Source organism: Strix uralensis, chromosome 4 (genome assembly GCF_047716275.1).
Source record: "Strix uralensis isolate ZFMK-TIS-50842 chromosome 4, bStrUra1, whole genome shotgun sequence".
NCBI lineage: Eukaryota > Metazoa > Chordata > Aves > Strigiformes > Strigidae > Strix > Strix uralensis.
In genome coordinates, this window is record NC_133975.1 from 17,264,451 (window position 1) to 17,285,267 (window position 20,817).

Below are 20,817 nucleotides of genomic sequence, written 5' to 3' on the forward strand. Positions count from 1 at the left end.
TATAAATCTGACAACAGGCTGTTAGGTTGTGCTTTGTATTTTGATGAGATTTATGCAAGTGCCCAAGTGCAGATGAGAGTTACCTCTCAGATTGTTTACTGAACTCAAGCATTAATATTACCACTAGCAGATCCTAATAATACTGAACTCTGCAGATGCATCACAGATGAACAACTCTAAACTGCTATGTTTAGAAATGTATTCTTAGATTACTCTTTCATTTCTCCAACCTTTTTTTCCCTGCTGGCTGAAACTTATAATTGTAATATAAATGCAATAACATTAAAATATTACTATTAATGAAAACATGTTCAGTGGGAAAGTAGGGACTCAGATCTGTAACTTCTCTTACATGTTCTACCAACAATCTCTTAAGAAAGAAGTATCAAATACCATGACTTCATACAACTAGCACCATTTAAAGAAAGCACACTGAGTAGGTTTTCAAAGATCTTATTTTTATTATTTGCACTAACTGTAGCATCATTTACAGCTTTCATCTCTAACAAACTGAAGTGAATCAGCACACAGAAAAACCTATTCAAGGTCAGCACTCTTAAAGTGGAACCCTGGTTACAGAAATGTGGTACACCCCGGTGTGTAACAGACCTAGGAACAGTTAGTTTATCCTAACACTTTAAGTACAGTCACTCCAGTTTCCAGTTTCATGCATTTTTCAGGGCTGTTGAAAAGTTTCATTTTAAGGGTGCAAAGAGGAAAGAGCTACAAGACTTATAGAGATGACTCATTTTGAAACCAAAATTTTCACGTCTATTAAACTACAGCAAGGACCCTTCTTCAGCTGTAAAAATTTTGCTCTGCAAAACAAGAAAGAAAAAAAAAATTAGTCACTTCGCTGTATTAAGGCACAAGTAAGATCATTAGCAGCCTAAACACTTTAACCAACTTGCTGGTTCATGCTGCATATATTCCCATTTCTGTCAAGTTTGCCAGGTTTAGACATCAGTTCCCGGTCTTCCCTCTTTGAGCAGAAATGGAAGTGGGTATAGGACCAATCATTTCTGCAAGGGCTTTGCCTTTTTAAATCTTGACTGAAAACCCAAGACTTACTAGACAAGATCCCCTATCGCCTCTACAGAAACAGACCCACAAACCAAGACGGTCCGTTTTGTTTTAATCATTTCTGCAAGTTGTTTACGAACTAATTTTAAAAATTAAAACGGTTGGTTATTAACTAGCAGTTTTGATGAACAAGCTTTATCCTTCCAATTTCTGAATTTAGTTCTAAATTGTTCTAGTTGATGCATTTGTTATTTATCCCACCTCACTGGCTTAAATCCAAAAGTCAGCACAAGAGGGAAGGAATGACAGAAGGCATAAAATAAGCCCAATTCAAACAGAAGTGAAATATCATAAGATTAATAACAGATATGACAAAGACCTCACAGAAGGATGTCAGGAGCTATCACTGCAAGTTTAGACCGTCCGGCCCCTCAGAAGCCACAGTAGAGGCTTTACCACATTAGATTTTAGTGAGCAAGACTAGAACCTCCCTGTCCACACCCTTGAGAGACCCCCAAGATCAAAATAAAACAAAACGACAACAGGATTACTCTTAGGTATATCCCACTGTGCTTCAAGATGGGAGTTTTACCTGAAGCAAATCCTTAACCTCTAAAGATACCAATAATGTAGGAGCAGACGCCATGCAGGGATTCCCAGCAGTGTTCCCGTGCCAGTTTCATTGCTTCTGTTTCATTTTCAGATCCTTGACCATCTTGGGTTGGTTTTATAAGAGGCAGTATTGGGGGCTTGTCTATTTTCTTAACAGAGCTTTTCCCTTCTCCCCTCATAGAAGTGGAAGTTTTCTGGACTGATTTGTCCTGGTTTGCTAGATCTTCTGGCTCCATACCAGCATCTATTTGCTTCATGAGAGCCTCTGTGGGAGCCTTTTGGCACATGGTAGTCTTCAACACTTGTGTGGATTCGCAAGCATGCGGGAGCTTTCTGAGTTCCATGGCAATCTGATTCCAGTAAATCTTTGGATTGTTTCTGAAAGCACGACAGATCGATGGCTTGCCAGTGAACTCACACCAGTAGGACATGCCTTGGCTTTTGCATTCAATTCTAAGTTTCCTCTCCTCATCCCCACTCATTCTCATTGTGCAAATATCTTTGGTTTTAGTCCGAAAGTTGATTTCTTCTCCACTGCTTCTTTTTTTTGGCTTCAGCTTCTGTCCCAGTCCTCCCATTCCACAGATCACTACTAGGAAAAGAAGAGCAACACTCTTCATGGTGAGAGGAGTTGACTGAGATCCTTGAGCAACACGATCCAAAAAAGTGAAACCAGTAAGTAACAGGCTGCTCACAATTTAAAGGCTTGGTGCACAAAGAAGCCTCTTCCCAGTGAAATGGGGGATGTAAGGGGGTTTTTTATAAAAATAATAAATCACACTTCAGCAGGCATGTGCCCATAATTTATAGCCTGAGGGAGTGACGGATAACCTGTGAACTCCCAAGAAGGTAACAAGACAAATCTTGTAAATGCAGTTAAATACAGAACGATAGTTGTGTAACTGAGAAGCACATTCCTATCCAGGATGAACATGTCATATTTGATTTTTAACAGATATTTTCCATTCTCCAGCTGCTTTATAGCTATCTTCATGTCAGAGCTTATAAGACTATACTGAAGTAAAAAAAGATAAAAGTGCCAAAGCAATCTATGCAGCTACCTCTGGATGATTATAAATGTGTCCCACTAATAAAGGCTGATTTGTGGAACGGGTTTTCTGTGGATTTGCACAGTAAGGATGCAACTTTAGTACTTCATTTTGTCAGCACATGACATGCAGTGGGGACACATGGAAGAATCAACTGCATGTTCTTTGAGGCGTGAAAGATTTTTAGACTTGCAATATATAACCAAGATAAGGAATAAAGCTCTAGCAAAATAAGGTACTACAGGTCTAAATATAAATGAAACATTTGGAAGTTTTACCATAATTGTCACACCATGGGTTATTATCAGTCAGAACAAGATAGCAGAAATAGCTTATCATGGGTCTCAGCAGCAAGGAATAGACCCCAGAGCATGTCAGCACATGCTTTATCACCTTTCACTTTTTTTAAAAAAATACTTTCCTCTTCATAATAAATGATCTATAAAAACACCATAAAACAAAGGCAAGAGAACAGAAGTATTTTAATGCACAATCTTGTACTAGCAGTTTCTGCTGCAGTAACTAAAAGCAGAGCTAAAGAAAATCATGGTAACTCCCTTGGGATTCAGGAGGTCATGAGGAAAAATCCTTCCCATGCTGTTGCAAGCCAGAGTACTTTTCTGGCTAATAAGACCCCACTAGGCACTTCTTTCAAAGACATGTATCCTACATCCAGCCTGACCTGAACAGCTTCTGGAAGGGGTATCACATTATTTAGGTATGCTTGAATAACTGTGGGGTGCTAGAAATGCTGGGTTTAAGAGTGGCCATGCATAATGGAATAGAATACTATTTTATGTATCTAGCCACTCAATATGTATTGCTAAAAAAATACCAAGGCAAAAACCTTCATTTAACACAGACAGTGAAGCAGAAAATTGCAAAAAATCACAGAATCATTCAGGTTGGAAAAGACCCTTGGAATCAGAGTCCAACCATCAGCCCTACTCTACAAAGTTCTCCCCTACACCACATCCCCCAACATCTCACCTAAACGACCATTAAACACATCCAGGGATGGTGGCTCCACCACCTCCCTGGGCAGCCTATTCCACTGTCTGACCACTCTTTCTGTGAAAAATTTTTTCGTAATGTCCAGTCTGAACCTCCCCTGTTGGAGTTTAAAGACATTCCCTCTTGTTCTATCGCTAATTACCTGTGAGAAGAGACCAGTACCAGCATCTCTACAATGTCCTTTCAGGTAGCTGTAGAGAGTGATGAGGTCTCCCCTCAGCCTTCTCTTCCTCAAACTGAACAGTCCCAGCTCCTTCAATAGCTCCTCACAGGATCTGTTCTCCAGGCTCTTCACCAGCTTCGTTAATACTTGACAAATGCTCCTCTAATACTCGACAATAGAGTCCCTAGCTGCTGTGACACCCCAGCTAGCCTGAGAGCTGCCTGCTTGAAGATGGAGCCACCTAGAACAGCTGGTCTGGGTAGCCTGAACCTTGTTCTTTCAGTGAACATGTCATGAATTTCCCCATGACTAAATACCATTTGATAGAGAGAACAACATTGTTTTCTTTTGATCCCCTCTCTAAGGCTATTTCAATAACATTTTCAGGCTCATTTCTAGCTTCTTGCCCGACTGTCTCTTTCAAAGCACAGTGGTGTGGCTCTCCAGTCAAGTCTTAAGAGAAACAGCAATGGTACAAGTCTACTCAAGATTTACAATTCACTCTTCTGTTGCTTTTTGGGGAGCCTTATCACCCATCATCCAGACAGAAGAATCTTACTGCCTACTTCACACTCTATTTCAAGGATTTAAAATCCCTACTGCAAGCACTCAAAGACTCCTAATATTTGACAAACAAATGTATTATTTACACTTGGTTATGCACAACAGCACTGACAGTTCCTAGATCAGAAGCTAAAGGCATTCATCTCTCTTGTTCTAATAATTGTTAAAGAATTCAAAACTACTTAAAAGTTACTTTATACCAGTTTCAGATCTCTTGTTCTCAGAGTTTTAAAAGTGTAATCATGAAAACATATCAGACTACAAGGATAAGGACAAGTACCAAAGCTTGGACTCAAGAGCTCTGGTGTACTTATGTATTACAGTTAATATGTTACTGCCAACTGTTTGTCTCACTCCCATCTGACATTTGTGTCCCCTGTCTGTCTGTGCTTCAAATGAAACAGTTCACAGTCTGTTATATCAGTGGAAAACAATTGTCCTTTTACAAGTTAAGCTAGGATGCCAGCAGTGAACTATGGGAGCTGAAGAACCGGCAAACATTTAATTCTGCTGTCAGTGCTACAGAAATAACAATAGAAGTCAGTGATAACACCTTGAGCAGTTGCAGGGTATGTAGATATCCTCCACAACTCATTAGCTCAAATCCTACCATCTCTGCATAAATCATATCCTTTGTGGAAGTTGAAAGCTCCCTCACCCAGAGTCGATGTTCTTTCAGTCCTTTCTGCTCCAGTTCTTGGTCTCTTATCTTGCTTAAAGTCATCAATAAGTCAAATATAGCAGAAATTTTTAATCAGGGTAAAAAAAATTCATTTTCATAAGATCTTAACTCAGTGCAACTCTTCTGAGACAGGTCTATACAACAAAATGATTGAGAATCAAACATCAGGTAGTTAAGCAAGTTCTTTTTTATTTAAATGAACTGGGAACATTTTCTCAAATTAAAAATAGAAACTTTTAAAAATCTGCAGTTCTGAACATTACATATACACATATGCTACATACTGTCAATTAGAAATGTTTCCATTTATGACCTAAAAATGAAAAAATTAAGGTTATTCCAGATTAAAAACTGGTATCACTTTTCAGCATTTTTTTTAAATTATATGAATGATTTACAGGATTATCCCTACTTCAAGCCAATGAACCTTGTTGGAAACAAAGTTAACAATACTGATAAATAAAGAGACACTATTTTAGATCAATATACCCAATTACTTCACCCGCTGAAATTTTTTACACTAGTAACATAGATACTTTTGGCCTTGTTGATGAATTCTGCTGTTAGCTAATTCAGCAATGCAACTGTATGCCTAAATTCAAGGCAATTACTCTACCAGTACAAATGTTAACTCTAATTGCTGAACACATCTGAATTTCAATATTGGAAATCATATTTTGAAATTATTCAGCAAAAATAGTATCACTGCCCCCTGAAAGAGCCACAGCTTAACAGTGATACTATTAAGGACATTATAAAAATGAGTGTGAATGAGGAAAAGGGAGACAGAAAATGTAAAACATTCTAAAAATCACCAATATATGACATGTCTCATGCTCTTTTTGAGTACTACTGAACTCTAGAAAGCTTAGCCTTTTCACTATATTACGCATCACGCAACTCCCAACCCTCCCACCCAAAGAGTTTCAAAATAAACTTCTCCAAAGTCCCTTTTAGGTCTATACTTCAAAAACCACTAAATATTAAATAATTAAAAAAAGAGGGAGAAAACAAAACTGCAACTGAACTTTTCAGACACACACAGAGACACCATGGATCCCATTACACTTCAAATTTAGTCCAAAGTGGTCATTCAAGAGCACCAAATAGCAACACTGATCATGCTGGTAAATTCATTGGTGAAGACTATTATACAATTTAAAATCTTAACTAAACACTTATAAGTTTTAAGAAAAATGTATATACAAAAGTCTCTGTATACAAAATGTATTTTTATGTAAACGTGTATGTACTGTATTTAACACAAAACAACAGTTTAAGATAAGAACTTGACCAACTGTCAGAGGATTGCTAGGCAAAGGCTGTTAATTTAATTAATTTTTATACTGTGATGTAAGAAAGCCCAGTGTAAAAAAGTAAAAAACAGAAAACGTTTTAATTCAAGCCTTGAACAGTGGTATTTGAGAGGCAGTGCCCTGATCGCAAAATATTCTGTACAGTAGTTTATGGCATAACATTCAATAGTACATTTGGGATTTACAGTACGGGTGACATAAAACAAGTGGCTCAGGATTTGGAAGATGAATGCAAATGCCAATACACTTGGAAGAATAATGATATATTCCTGCAGAAGAATCTTGAGCCTCATTTATACAGCCTGGAAATAATCACAAAAACAATTCAGGAAAATTTGATGAAGACAGAATTATAATGTAATTTAAGCACAATGAAGGCACAGATTTTCATATGAACATTAATATGGTTCAATAATTTTTGTTATTTTTTATTTTTAAACCTTGCAGCACTCATGTTACAGAAAGCAAAGCAGCCTTCTTAAAATTAATAAAGTAGTAAGACTTGAACTGACTTAAAAAGCTTATTGCTTACCCATTAATGTTTCCAGTATGTGTTACCACTGTTCCACAGAGCTAGACAAGAAAAAAAACACAAACCAAAACAATCATTTTCTTTTGCCCACAAATGGAACAGAAATACTGTGTCTAACTAAGGTGAGACAAGCTGAGCTGGCACAAACTGTTCTCAGACTTTTACCCATTTAATCAAGATTTTTTCAAACAAGAGGAAATAGAGATTTGTGGTTTTCTTCACCAACCCTTACGGTTATCTTTGCTTCATGATAGAAAGAAATGCTTGAATTACCTATTCAATATCACTCCTTCGAGAATTTAATCCAGCTTTCAATTTTGCTCTCACAAAAATGGTGACTGCATTTGAGGTCTTTTGTATCTTCAACATGTACATAAAAACACTTACGTGAGATAACTATACAAATATAACTATACTTCTTACAGATGTCATACTTGTACCTACATCTTCTATTTATAAAGAAAGATATTTGCATCTCTTTCCAGCAAAATCATACAGCTGATTCAAAGGCCAAAAAACTCTATGGGATTCTTTACACCTGCAAAAGTACAGGTGTACAGAGAACTGTTCAAAGTCATAGCTCTCAATGTATCTCCCAAAATAATTCGTAGGAAATGAGAAGAAGAGAGGATAGCATACAAACAAAGAGTTTGCTGAACTGAAAGTTAAAAACAAGACTCTATTGCTATGGGAATCCCAAACTGAGAAATTCAAAGCGTGTATCTCATAATTAGCAGTTTTTCAAATAATCTCAGCACATCGGAATTGCTTCAGACTGAAGCAACATCACATTGCTTCAGACTGAATCCTTACATTGTATTATGGAAGCCCATTTTGAGTAATTTAAAATTTAGGAAAAGGAAGTCAGGACTGAACTAGTGGGTCTTTGTTTAAAAAATTATTTTATGTTAGTAATTTTTAGCTTATTCAGGAACACTGTATTAAACTATTCATCAATCACTGAAATATCACAGAAAACATGCTATGAACCTCAAGAGTATTTACATTTGTATTAAAGATTCAAAGATCTGAAAGGGACTTCTAAGGCTGAGCAATTATTATTTCCCTCTCATGTAAAATATCTAAACTCCTTAAAACTGAGAGTCCTTAGATATGTCAGTGGAGAGTACTTTTGAATTAAACACCTTGTATATTAATTTAGGGAGTACCCTTAAGTTGCAGAACAGACCATGACAATTGTAATCATAAATACCACTAAAAACATTGTTATATTCCTTCCTTCAGAAGGAATGTGAAATCAAGATTTAGTCAGTAAATAATTATTGTAAAATACACTTCTAATAAATAATAATATACAACTGATGCAGCCATAAAATCTGGCAAGACTTCCAAACTTTGAGCTCTCTTGGAATTTACCCTTTACTGAAAGAATGGTGGTATCTTACTTCTCTGCCAATACTCAACCTATACTTTCAGTCATGAAGTTGCAAGTTAAGGCACAGTGAGCTACAGATTTCAATCAGAAATCAGATCCTTCCTTAAGCAACTCAGGTATTTTGCAAACCCAAATACCGAAGTTGTGGGACATCCTATGTTACCCCTATGGAAACTAAGTGTCTCACAGCTAGCTAAGTTTTTACAGCACAGAAGTTGTAGAGACAGAAAAGAACCCAAATCTCCTCCTTTTAAACATAACTTGAATGTCTTGTTTTGTGATGTTACACACACTAGTTCTACCCATGCAGAAACACCCATTTTCTCTGTTCATGTTTTCTGCATACTGTGGCTCACCAGCCTTTTGCACAGGAAAAGCTCTTCTCCTCACCATCTGAAAACTAGAACAACTCAGGAGTAACAATGCACCCCATTCTATCACTTTCAACTGCTATCAGACTATTTTAATACGTGTATCAATTTAGGACCACCCCCTGTGCTAGAGAAATACCTAACTACCTGGATTTTAAGATCAAATTTAGACAATTGCTTTGTTAAATTGTTGGAAACTACTACAACATCTGCTGTTATGTAAAGAAAATTTGAGAAATATAAATCATACAGCATTTTCTATAGTGAGTAATCATGCAAAAAAATTAGAGAATTAAGTGATTCACTTTAAAATGTGAAGAAAATTGATAGGTAATTAATACAGTAGTAGATTAAGTAAGGACACATGAAGGCATGCAGTTTCAGACTTGGTTTACCTTGTAAAAACAGGATTGTGTATACCATATAAATGCTCTTTATGATAACCATTATTACCATTTTCCGTACTGTAATAAAATAAATACACCAAGAAAGACCATGTTAACTATAAGATGCACTATGTACAGTATGGCTTCTAAGACATGTACGTGGATGATGGTATTATATGCAAAGATAAACTGTGTCTGTACAATAGAATATAACTTTGTTTGTAACATTCAGGAGTTATGGCATAATTATATTTTACATTTGTTAATATTTTTATAGTCTCCAAAAAGTATTTAATTATTTTGCTATACTTGTGGAGTTGGATACTCTAATATAAAGTCTGGTGAAACAGAACATGTTACCTCTTTTGAAGTAACAAGTTACATTAAAAATATACACTCTCCCACCTAAGTAAAATAATTTTAACAAATACCAGCAGAAATGTCGTACATTTGCATGGGTATAGTTTCGACACTAGAAAACACAAAAAAGGAGGAGTAATTAACAAGACACTAAGTAGTGAGTAATTTTAGCTGTACATGCCTGTTTCTGCTCTACTGACTTGTGAATGTGTAATGAAAAATGACCAGTGTGAAATTTGAGAAATGCAGTGTACAGGTGAACTGAACAATGAGCAAAACAAAGAGTAGGGGAAAAAAACACAGTAAAAACAAAACTGATGTGAAAATATGTAAGAACAGTTATCATAAAGTAAAATGCCAAGTCCCTGAGACAGAGGAACTGCAATTGAAAAAGGAAAGACTGGTTAGGAATAACTAAGACAGTAAGAAAGCAAATAATTCATTCAAAGAGACTACAAAGCAGGCATAGTTCACCTTAACAGGTTACTTAGCAAAGCTAATCACTTGCACATTTGGAAAATATTTATGTAAACACTGCACACAAAGCTCTGAAGACTTCATTCTGAAACAAGTTTCTCAAAGTCAGAGCTGGCAATATCTGCACAGAATCACGGCAAGTCAAGGCAACCAAAGCCCACCTGCATGAAGCACTTTGCAGGCACCAACCCAAACCCGCAGTATTTCACAAGAACATGCAATTCTAATGTGACAGCACAGACTGTTTAAGGATTATAGCGCCTTCATGTGAGACACTAGGAAAAACATTTCAATCCATTTGCCATTTAGCTTACTTAAGAGTATATACTTACTCATCATATACATCCTCTGTATCCATTCTACGATAGTATTTGGAGAGTTTCACAGCAAAAATTATGGCAGGAATTAAGAATATTGAAGAACTTCCCAAACCAAACCAGAAGGTATTCTGAAACAAAGCAAAATCCAGGAAAAAAAGATCACAGAGGAAATCTGTCAGAAAAGTACTAAATCTTTGCTGGATATTCTAAGCATTGTTACTAGAAGAACACAGTAGAAATTAGTTGCACTGATCTTGTGGACTACCTGAGGGTCCTTATACTAGTGTGGAACAGGGCATGTTGGGCATTTTTCACTGTCACTGTGAACTAAAGTAAAAACACCACCAATGTAACCAAACAGGATTATGTCCGAAGTTGCTCAAAGCTATACAGCCAGAGTGCCCTAAGAAGTTATTTCAACATAGCCTCAGGCTAGAAAGTAATTTTGTGTCTCAGCATTAATTTACTAGCCACATTACTTCTTTTTCCTTTCCTGATATTTTAAAGTATTTGTCTTTCTTGCGGTTCTTGTCAAAATCTGAGTTTCCAGCACTTTCTCAAGGTATTTTTTAACTTGCTAACTGCAGTCTGTTTGTGTAACTAATTTCATTAACATACAGTTGAACTGAGTTATCACCAGATGTTAAAATGATGATTTTTCAAATTTGATTTGTGTTGGCTGGAGGCACTTTGACTTATAAGTGACTCAGTTAAGTTCTATCATCAGGATAGAACCAATCATGGTCCATCTCCCACCAGTTAGTGGCTACACAAAGGAGAACAGAAACTCTGTAACACAAGAGATAATCAATGAATACACTATGATTCTGGCAGGTTAGGAGGTTTTTATGGTTAAGCATTTTCAAGGTTAAGCACTTCATGGCTAAACATTATCAAGCTTAGAGTGCTTTGGCTTTGACTGATGACATGCATTTACTGTTCATATGATTAAGACCTGGCTAAAAGTGTCATAAAGCTAAATAACAGCTAGGAAATGTTTTAGGTGGTTTCCAGGCATGTGGTTTCTTCTTCTATTTCTAATACATGCTGTCCTCTTTCCGAGCTCTTTTGGCAAGATGAAAAAGCCAATATTGCCCTTATATACTGCTATCAGTTATGCTCAAAGGGTCCACTGCACCAGTATGAATCAATATCTGTCTGCTCTAAGTCAAGTGATAAAACCTCATTCAGGTTTTCTAGATACCAGGAAAGATACCTGAGAAAGTTTTTCCTTGGTATTTCTCACTCACTTCTTGCCCCCACCCCATCCCCTTAAGTAGATGTTTCAGCTGTAAACATTTCAAGATCTTTATGCTTTTCAAGGTGGTTCAGAATCAAGCAATCAAACTGAAACCCACCCTTTCCAGAATTTTTATTCCAAACCAATAGTACTGTATTTACTTTGCAATTCAAGTTGGAAGAAATTTAGTAAGAACAGTTAATTTCACAGAATTCTTGCTAATTTATAGCAATTTATAAGCTTGCCTAAGTTTAATGGGAACCTAAAACAAGTCCAGCACTGGCTTGCCTTTGGACTTGATTCAGATCAGAACATTTTTTTCCTTGCATAACTTTGAATGTGATACTTTATTATCATACTTCAGAATAGTCTAGGCAGAATAATTAAATGCAGATTTATGTTCAAAGAATTTCCCACTTGATGCCCCAATTTTGAGTAACAGAAAATAGTTCTTACCACAGAATCAGTTATATAGCTGCATAAAAAAATATCTACTGCTGTATCTATCACATTGGCAATAGGCTTGCATGCTGCTACCTCCATGGCAATCTGAAAGACAGTTTTAAAAAAACAGTTTGAAGCATCTAACAGAATAAAATAAGAATCTCATAACTTGCTTGCAGTTACAGATACTGTTTACTAAATTGTTATCTCTCACCCTATCCAAATTCAAAATAAATTCCAGTGGGATATGCTATCAACCAAACATCTTTTAAAACATCAGCTTACTTTCTCAAAGGTTGCAGCTAAAGAAAGAAAAATAAAACAAGATGCTAATGACATCAATTTGAACTAAGCAGGATCAGGCTCAGTGCAATATTAGCACAAATGTTAGACTTCAGGCTAGCCCTGGAGAAATGATACTATGTTAAATTTGCACTTTATTCCAATCAACAGAACTCATAATTTCTATTCTACTTCAAACAACAAAACTATTTATAGAAGAAAAGTCTTCCCCTTCATAATAAGTACAACTATCTTACAAACTGAAACTATAAAATATGCTACCAAAGTAACATTTCTATTATTATTATTTAGCTTTTTAGGTTTTTTTTAAACACAGCTTCTCTCAATGAAGCAAATGCACCTTACCGACTCCTTGACCCACTCGACGTATTGCTCAAAGTAGCCAACTATGGTATCCATGTACTTTTTTGTCTCCTAGGAACAGACAGAAGTAAGTGAATGTCTATCTCCATGACATCATAGATTAATGTACTTTCATCAAATAAAGCTTACCTGGACAATAACTAGAGAAGCATTGTTATTTATGAGAAGCTGGGCAGCATTAACAGCACTAATGACATTTTTCACCTTAACCTAGAAAGGAAGAGATGGTGTTTAATATAAATAAATCCCTTTCAGGATGTTACAGTGGCTCTGCAGCCATTGTCGGGAACCTATTCTCTTGATAAAAAAGCATCACTGTCCTGTCAAAACCTGACAAAACGTGCAGTTCCACACAGAACATGAGCCTGCCTAAGGATTCTTGATCATCTGACAAAACTCTCTCACTACTAAAAAAGGAATGTATCTGTGGTTACAAACAGTATCTTTTCCTGTAACTAATTTATATACTAGATCAGTTTTCCATTCTCTTTCCTTTCATTAAGTGTAGAAATACTTTCATCAATGTATGTATATACACTACAGACACACAGAGTGCATGGCAAAACAGTAGGAAAACATGTGCTATTACAACTCATGATTAGTAGAGTATTAGTCTATACAGCTAGAATATGCTGGAATCAATATTCAAAAGGATTGAGACACTCCTTCAATATATGTACAACCCCATAAAAGTCTCTCAAAGAACACACACAAAGGATAATGTACATGCAGCCTGAAACTGTAGAGATGTTTCTTAAATATACTTAAGGGTCAAACATCATCCTTTTTCTTATCAACACCTTCTTTCATGGGTTCTTACCTCCCCATACTGGTTCAAATCACAGATTCTAAAAGAAATCTAGCTGGTCTGCTGCTGTGGATGGGTGACAACCTCAATGGGAACAAGCTGTTCTGACTATGACTCTGTCCTGGTTTTGGTTGGAATAAAGTTAATTTTCTTCCTAGCAGCTGGTATAGTGCTGTTTTGGACTTAGGATGAGAATAATGTTGATAACACACTGACGTTTTAGTTGTGTTTAAACAGTATTTATCCTAAGTCAAAGACTTTTCAGCTTCTCATGCTGCCCTGCCATCAGAGGCTGGAAGGGGACACAGCAAGGACAGCTGACCCAAATGAGCCAGAGGGATATCCCACACCATATGATGTCATTCCCAGTATATAAACTGGGGGGAGTTGGCCAGGGGACACCACAGCTTGGGGATTGGCTGGGCATCAGTCAGCAGGTGTATTGTTCTGTGTATCACTTGTTTTGCATATTCTAATATTACCATTATTACTACTGTTATTATTTTCCCTTCTTCTTCTGTCCTATTAAACTGTCTTTATCTCAACCAACAAGTTTTACTTTTTTTTCCAATTCCTCCCCCATCCCACTACAGGGCAGGGGAGTGAGCAAGTGGCTATGTGGTGCTTAATTGCCAGCTGGGGTTAAAACACAACAGACTCTTTAAGTGCTAGCTAGTGTGGCTGGATTCTTGCTACCAGAGCCAAGGCAGGCCCGTGGCGATAGAATGCTTTGCTGCCAGAAAAGTGACCATCCTGTTGCTTATTCTCCTGAGTTTGGCAGAGCAGCTGGTCTCACTGGGGGTGCAGGCACTAACTGCTGCGTAGAGAGGAAACATGGGCTGCCCTGGGGAAGCCTCTATACAGATCCAGGTTCCCACAGCAAGGCTGATGCTGCAGAAGCAGGAACAGGAAGGTAACAGTACAATGCTAAAGAAACAGGCCCCAGTGGGAGCTGGACATTGGACAAGAGGTGGTTAAGGATGTGAATCGCAAAGCTCTCTTTTCTCAGTTGTATATGTGTGTTTTGTTTCTTGGTTGTCCCCCCCCCAAGTTTTGTATTCAAGGATTCTAGAAAACACAACTACATTTTTAGGAACATGAATAACACAGATTCAGTACAGTTCCATGTACTGCATTATCACGTGACAATTAAGTTTACAATTCATACTTCAAAAAATATCCCAAAAATTCCATTTCCCCCCCCGCCCCTCCTCTATAAGGAAGGGAAAGACAGGGTAGAAAAAGCTATGCAGGATAGATATCTAAATCCCTGTTACTACCTCAATGCATTACAATCTCTTCCAATAACAGAACAGCTACAAATAAAAAAAGCTGTACTGAAAATATATGCCCTGCATATGCAGCAGATAATATTTAAAACACACAAAGATGGTCCTGTTGCCAGAAAGAAAAGCCTACCATAAGTTCAGATGATGTCCTCTTCAGCAACCTAATGCTCTGATTTAAAGTGCTCTATTAGAAAGGAGGAGGGGGGGAAAAGAAGAAGACTGAAGTCATTACTACAGGTAAGAGCCCAACTGTTTTAACATTATAAGCATGCTTTGATCTTCTATAGATTGTTTCTAACACAGCATATCACATTATATATAGTAACAACAGTTGTATTAAAACTCATATATTGTGGTTTTAATCACTGAATCAGTATTTGACCAACAGCACTACATAGTTATGAATCGTGTACTGGAAGACTTCAGATTTAACTAAAGTTAGTACCAATAAACTGAGTGAGATTTATTTGGATGAAAGAGAACAGTTAAATCAGAACCAAGTGTTCAGAGAATTCTATATTGTGCAATTTCAGAAGGGAAAAAGCACTTACCCTAGCTTTAATATATTTCTTGACAGTCAGTTTTGTAAAAGGAAAAAGAGATGAGAATAATTAGGAGTTAATTAGGAAAGAACAGCACAGAATCAGAGTGGAACAAAAGACCTAATGCTTTTTTACAAGAGGGCTTTGATAGGGGCAGAAATACTGTATCAGATGCTAGGATAAACTAAAAGTCTTCATGTTATGTAGAGGAAATAACAATACACAGCATATGAGATTCACAGCTTGATACTATACAAATCAGTGCCCAGAAAAATCAGTCAGAAGCCCTTTCACATCTTTTACAGCATCAATGAAAGAGATTTTTCTTTTGCTCTAAATACTGCTGTTTGAAGTTTCCAATTTCAATACTGTTAGGTGACTGCTAACTCCAAGAAATAAACTGTAAGAGTGGTAACTACTTTTATTACTGAAGACAAATGGTAAGAAAAAAAAAAAAGAGTGATCTAGTGTTAGAATTTTATAAAGTTCTCTCCTGCTTCCTCTTTTATTCATATATAATCACAAATAGATACAAAGAAATGGGGAAGAACAAGGTCATGATTTTAGACAGTATTATAAAGTAGTAGTATTATAAGTAGGAAAACTATTAAACACATACTTTAACCAGATTACTCTTCAGTGACACAATGCAAATGCAATCCATGCTTATATAATAGCCGAAGTCCAGCTTTCTAAACTGTATTTAATAGATTTAGTGATTCATATTGTCTATAAATGTGTTTTAATATTGCTTTAATATTTTACCATAGCTTGCTCTAGCGGAACGACTTGCTGGTTATGAATCATTCGAATGCTGTTTGCGTGTCCTTTTAAGGCATTTTCCAGTGCTCCTTTTGGCTGCAAAAAATTCAATTATGCAGTATTGTTCAGTAGTCTCAAAGCTTTCCAACTAAGCAAAAAACAATGAAAGTTGCACATTATACTCATCCGCTGCAGAACAGCTGATGCTAACAACGGGATATGGCAAATTGAATTCCTCAACACAAGGAGGGGAAAAAAATCACTGTGTTAATAATTCAAACCTCAGCAACCAAAACAGATATATTATACTGCTTTCCTGGCTATAACATTATCAACACAGATTTAACTGATGATAATTTTCACATGGTGCACTAAGTCATTTTAAATACAGAAGAGCAAGCACATGCCCCTCTCACTCGCCACAAGCCAGACTTCACTGCAAGAACCCTGCAGCACAGCACCCCAGCTGGGACAAGCATCTCCCAGTCACAGGTACTTGATTTTGTTTTGGGCACTGTGGACATCACCCCGAGGCACTCTCTACTTTGAAGGGCACAGAAGTTTAAATATTTTCAGTCAGTGACTTGAAAATGCATCTGTGAAGGGTATTTTTCATTTCTGCATCTCCCACCTTTCAGTTAGGAGATACAAGTTTATGCTCTGATTCCAAATGCCTGTCTGAAGCTCACACTTCTTACAAAATACTGTAAAATTTGTTCTTCCTCTCAGAAATGCATTTCTTTTCCATTTTCTTTTGGTGGAAGATCACTTGGCTTCCTGCATACACACTGCTAACTCCATTTTGGAAGTGTAATAATGGTAGACCTCAATGCTCAGAGATGTGTTTGCTTCCTGTGAAGTGTTCATGTAAGCAGTCAGCTGTAGACACTGAGCAGCTTCAGGATGCTTCATCTCCTGTACTGACAAGCTGAATTCACTTCCCTAACAACACCTGTGGGTGGTATTGCTCCCTACTCCACAACCTGACCCCTTGGTTTGATGCAAGTTTTCTTCCATTTGCTCACTCCAGTGTACAATCATATGTTCGATTTTGTGTAAGATTTTGTGCCAGAAAATGCAAACTATACGACTAAAGTTAATTAATTCCAAAAGCTTTTACTTTATCTTTTAATTGATTTTTCTTGTAAAATTTAACAGCTATCACTAATAACAAAGTGGGATTTTAAAATATCCTTGGAAACCAGTATCAGTTTTGAAACAACTTAACTTTTGTAATACATCATATTGTTGTGGGATTATTTTGTGTTTGGTTTTTGCCTTTTTTTTTTTTTTTTTTACATTTCATAGATTACACCTAAGAGCATCACAGGGAAGAAATAAAAATGTACATTGGGACAGTGAACACATTTCATATTGTATTTTTCTTTGTCATTTATATGAAGAAATTACTCTGCCTGATCTATTCTCGATTCCAATGCTTCTTTTAAATTCTGTTACAAAAACTAATGAAAAACCAACCTATGAGCACAATATATTTTTCTTTACAGAACTATGTAGAATATACCTTTAAAGAGACATCTCCGAGGTAATTTTATGTAAGACGTAACATGTTTGAAGAACCTCAGCTTTCTTTTAGAAAACAGCCCCTAAACAACAGCGAAAACTCCCCACCTGTATAACCTTCAATATGGCACAGTAACAAGTAAAAATGGAAATGAAGCGTGGCCAAAGCTACTGCTATCTGTCCAAGTTAGTAGACAACCTACATGATGAAACGTGTGGCTCACCCATGGTGCTTGGAGAGGATGCTAACTACAACACAAAACAATCATGCAGCCTAACCTTGACATGAGTGTACGTGTGGCAGAAAGAAAAAAAATGCAACAGGTGTGATCAAATTATGCAAAAACCTGGAACAAACACACCAGGACCCTCTACTGGTGCCCTCCTCTCCCTGGAGGAGGGATGGGTATCTGATAAATTCCAAACATCACGGTCTCACTCTGCTGTCTGTTTCCCTTAGTGATTCAAGCAATTTTAGTACATGTGCAGCATAATTCTCTCTTCTATATGGCAAGGGAGGAATCTGTCTTGTGCCAGTGTCCAATCTAGCATCCAAACTATGGCTTTCATTTCAAAAAATAAAGTGACCTTGACACGCATACAAACATACCAACTGAATATTCACTATCTGTTAACACAGCTGTGTCATTCTACAGATTCATTTGTGGGCAACATTGTAGCTATACCCTCTAACCATTGTCCATGTGTCTGCATTCAAAAAGCTTTTCAGAGCAGACATGATCTCTTTTGTGCATTCTCCCTCCATAATGGAGCTCTAGTTCTCATTAGAACCCTTATGAGCTGCCACAGCATTAATTTTATTGCTGATTGCAAAATCTTCTCCTCACTAACTGAAAAATTAATTCAAATCATCTTTTCCATCATGATCTAAATTTTTCTTCCAACTGGGACCCTAAAATGCAGACAGCATAACAGGAAATACTCAAACGGAATATTCCCCTCGTTTCTTAAGCAAACAGTGGAATTTGAGAAATTATACTTCCAAAGCAGAAAGTGTACAACACTTAGAATACAAAAATCAATAATTAGCAGTATTTAAATACAGCTCATGCGCAATATAGTTTTTGAAAGTTTTTCCTTACATGACAATGCATCATGTATACAAATGTCTGAAGTACAAGAATTTTCCCACAGGAAGTCTAAATACTTGGCTATGTATTTATACTTACATACCATATAAACAATACATTTTATGTATTATTGTATTAGAGAATTAAACTTACCAGCTGGTCTGCTCTTGCTTCTAAGTCATTAGCAAATGACAGAAGATCAACCTTGGTAACACTTTTATTGATCTGAAACAAGATGTGAACAGTAGGGAAAGAAAAAGAGTATCTTGTTCTTGCATATACAGACTGCTTGCACTCAACCACACCACCTACTTTGTCTACCCTTTATTTCTTAATGTTTATTGACCTTAACTTCTGAAGTGCTTTTGCTCCAAGTTTTGTTATTCTTCAAAACACACCCTTTCACACAAAAGCAGATTCTTCTGGTCTGCCCATCGTTAAATATTTCATTTTATGCAGTGTCCCACTCATGTCTTTAGTTTACTACAGTCTCACCTCTGTCAAATATGCTGCAAAGTTTATCCCTTCTATTCCTGAAGAGCTGAAATCCAGAAGATTCTCCTTCCCAATTTCATCCAGGAGAATGATTTTGCTGAGGTTTATCTGAATATGTTCAATTTTAAGTGCTACATCTTCTGTATACTGAGAGGGAAACAAAATACAGCACAGAAGTAGTTTGCACCCAGTGCATATTTCTCTGTAGTACCCCCCTCAAGCATCTTGCTTTTGCTGACTCATCACTTTCACGAAGCAGCACACATTGATTTTCGCTTGCATCAGTTTAATTAACTTTGATAGAATCCACCACATAATGTTCTTCCCTTCCCTGCAGTATCCACAGTCTAGCCATGCCATGTGCTAACCTACCTATGCATCTTTTATACCAATGAATTACTTGCCTTCCATAAAGTTTTAAGCAGGCTTCTCTGAATAGTTGGTCCCTCCTAAGAGGAGACTGAGATAAAACAGAATTCTCTTTCCCCTCCAGGAAATGTTATCCTTAAAAATTTTAGGTTCTACCCCTGGCCCTAATCAAGGAAACCTAGATAATCAGTATCTCAGCTGTGGCCAGGACAGACGCTGTTTGCTGTATTGGCCACAGGACTGAATGTGCCTCCTCTAAATATGTTTAGTGGTGACTAAAGATGACTTGCTTATTGTTACCTGAAGTCTTCCTGCACTGCACCCAAACCTAAAATGTTACCTGTCCTGCACAGGGCACAGAAAAATAGATGAGGAATTGGGAAACCTGACTTCCTTCCCAGCCTGCTGCGGAAACTCAAAATAAATTTTCTCTCTTAGTGAATGTTCCCTGTTCATTTTAACTGTATATTATTTGGGGCAGGGACTGTATATATGAAGTGTGGGTACAGTGCCTGGCAGAATGGAACATAGATCCCCTAGGGGTTGCTCTAATGAATATTCTAGGCAACCCCAAAATTAGCAAAGTCATGTAATGACAGTGCAGTCATGTATTATTACAGCTTAACTGAAAAGATTTTGTTTTATCCCTACCCATTCCCACCAAAATCAGAAGTATTCTTACGAGCACAGAATATCATGTCCTCGATCAACATAAATCTGACTGGAAACAGAAGAGAACACACCAAGGAAGACATTTATATAAAGAGCAAGACCCATTAAACACAGTAAGCAGCCTGTGCAAGATGCTAAATTTGAACCTTCTATGCAAGTTTCAAAATTAAAACCAACATTATTATCACCACCCATGAGCACATCAGAAAAACTTCCATGGTCCACTAAGACTGGTAAAGAATATCTTATTTGTAAATAGATTTCTTTCTTTCAAATTAGCTTGGACAGTTCTTGCCTCCTTGCGGGATGTATTGTATATAAAAAACAAAATCCCATAAAACCCAGACATGCTACACTGTGTTTAAGAGCAAATACCTCTCCAGTCTTCATTAATAATGATGCACTCACTCATGCTTTCTTTACTTACCATACTAATATTTAGAAATTCATCAATATTGAACATGTGTTCTAGGTGAAGGGAAGTATAAATTCCTTTGTTTTCCTTGCAATCACTATAAAATAAACATACATACATCAACCTAAAAACCACCTTGAGGAACAAGTGTTAAGAGAATGATTAACAACGTTTTCATATTCTAAGAAAATCAGCCCTTTAAAAAAATTCTGGCTATATTTTCTGAAGCTGAGTC

General features: G+C 36.8%; 2 protein-coding genes across 10 annotated transcripts in view; both read right to left on the reverse strand.

Moving 5' to 3' along the window:
* Window positions 1-441: 441 nt before the first annotated feature.
* Window positions 442-2,278, reverse strand: FGFBP2 (fibroblast growth factor binding protein 2). The gene has a single exon (XM_074865048.1). It carries the CDS (start codon window positions 2,253-2,255, stop codon window positions 1,629-1,631), a length of 627 nt encoding a protein of 208 aa, XP_074721149.1. The 5' UTR covers window positions 2,256-2,278; the 3' UTR covers window positions 442-1,628.
* A 2,998-nt stretch (window positions 2,279-5,276) lies between these two features.
* Window positions 5,277-20,817, reverse strand: part of PROM1 (prominin 1) — a 65,337-nt gene continuing 49,796 nt past the window's right edge. For 2 of the 9 annotated variants that reach the window (XM_074865819.1, XM_074865820.1), the window contains exons 17-27: window positions 20,595-20,679; window positions 19,127-19,273; window positions 18,785-18,856; window positions 16,020-16,112; window positions 15,264-15,290; window positions 14,843-14,896; window positions 12,745-12,825; window positions 12,598-12,666; window positions 11,962-12,054; window positions 10,278-10,393; window positions 8,839-9,847 (exon numbers count right to left, since the gene is read on the reverse strand). In XM_074865819.1, the coding sequence (XP_074721920.1) occupies window positions 9,811-9,847; window positions 10,278-10,393; window positions 11,962-12,054; window positions 12,598-12,666; window positions 12,745-12,825; window positions 14,843-14,896; window positions 15,264-15,290; window positions 16,020-16,112; window positions 18,785-18,856; window positions 19,127-19,273; window positions 20,595-20,679 (874 nt within the window). In that variant the 3' untranslated portion in view covers window positions 8,839-9,810. Of the gene's footprint in view, window positions 6,726-6,955; window positions 6,997-8,838; window positions 9,848-10,277; window positions 10,394-11,961; window positions 12,055-12,597; window positions 12,667-12,744; window positions 12,826-14,842; window positions 14,897-15,263; window positions 15,291-16,019; window positions 16,113-18,784; window positions 18,857-19,126; window positions 19,274-20,594; window positions 20,680-20,817 lie in introns of those variants that run through there. The other 7 variants (XM_074865822.1, XM_074865828.1, XM_074865823.1 and 4 more) reach the window with 7 other exon arrangements.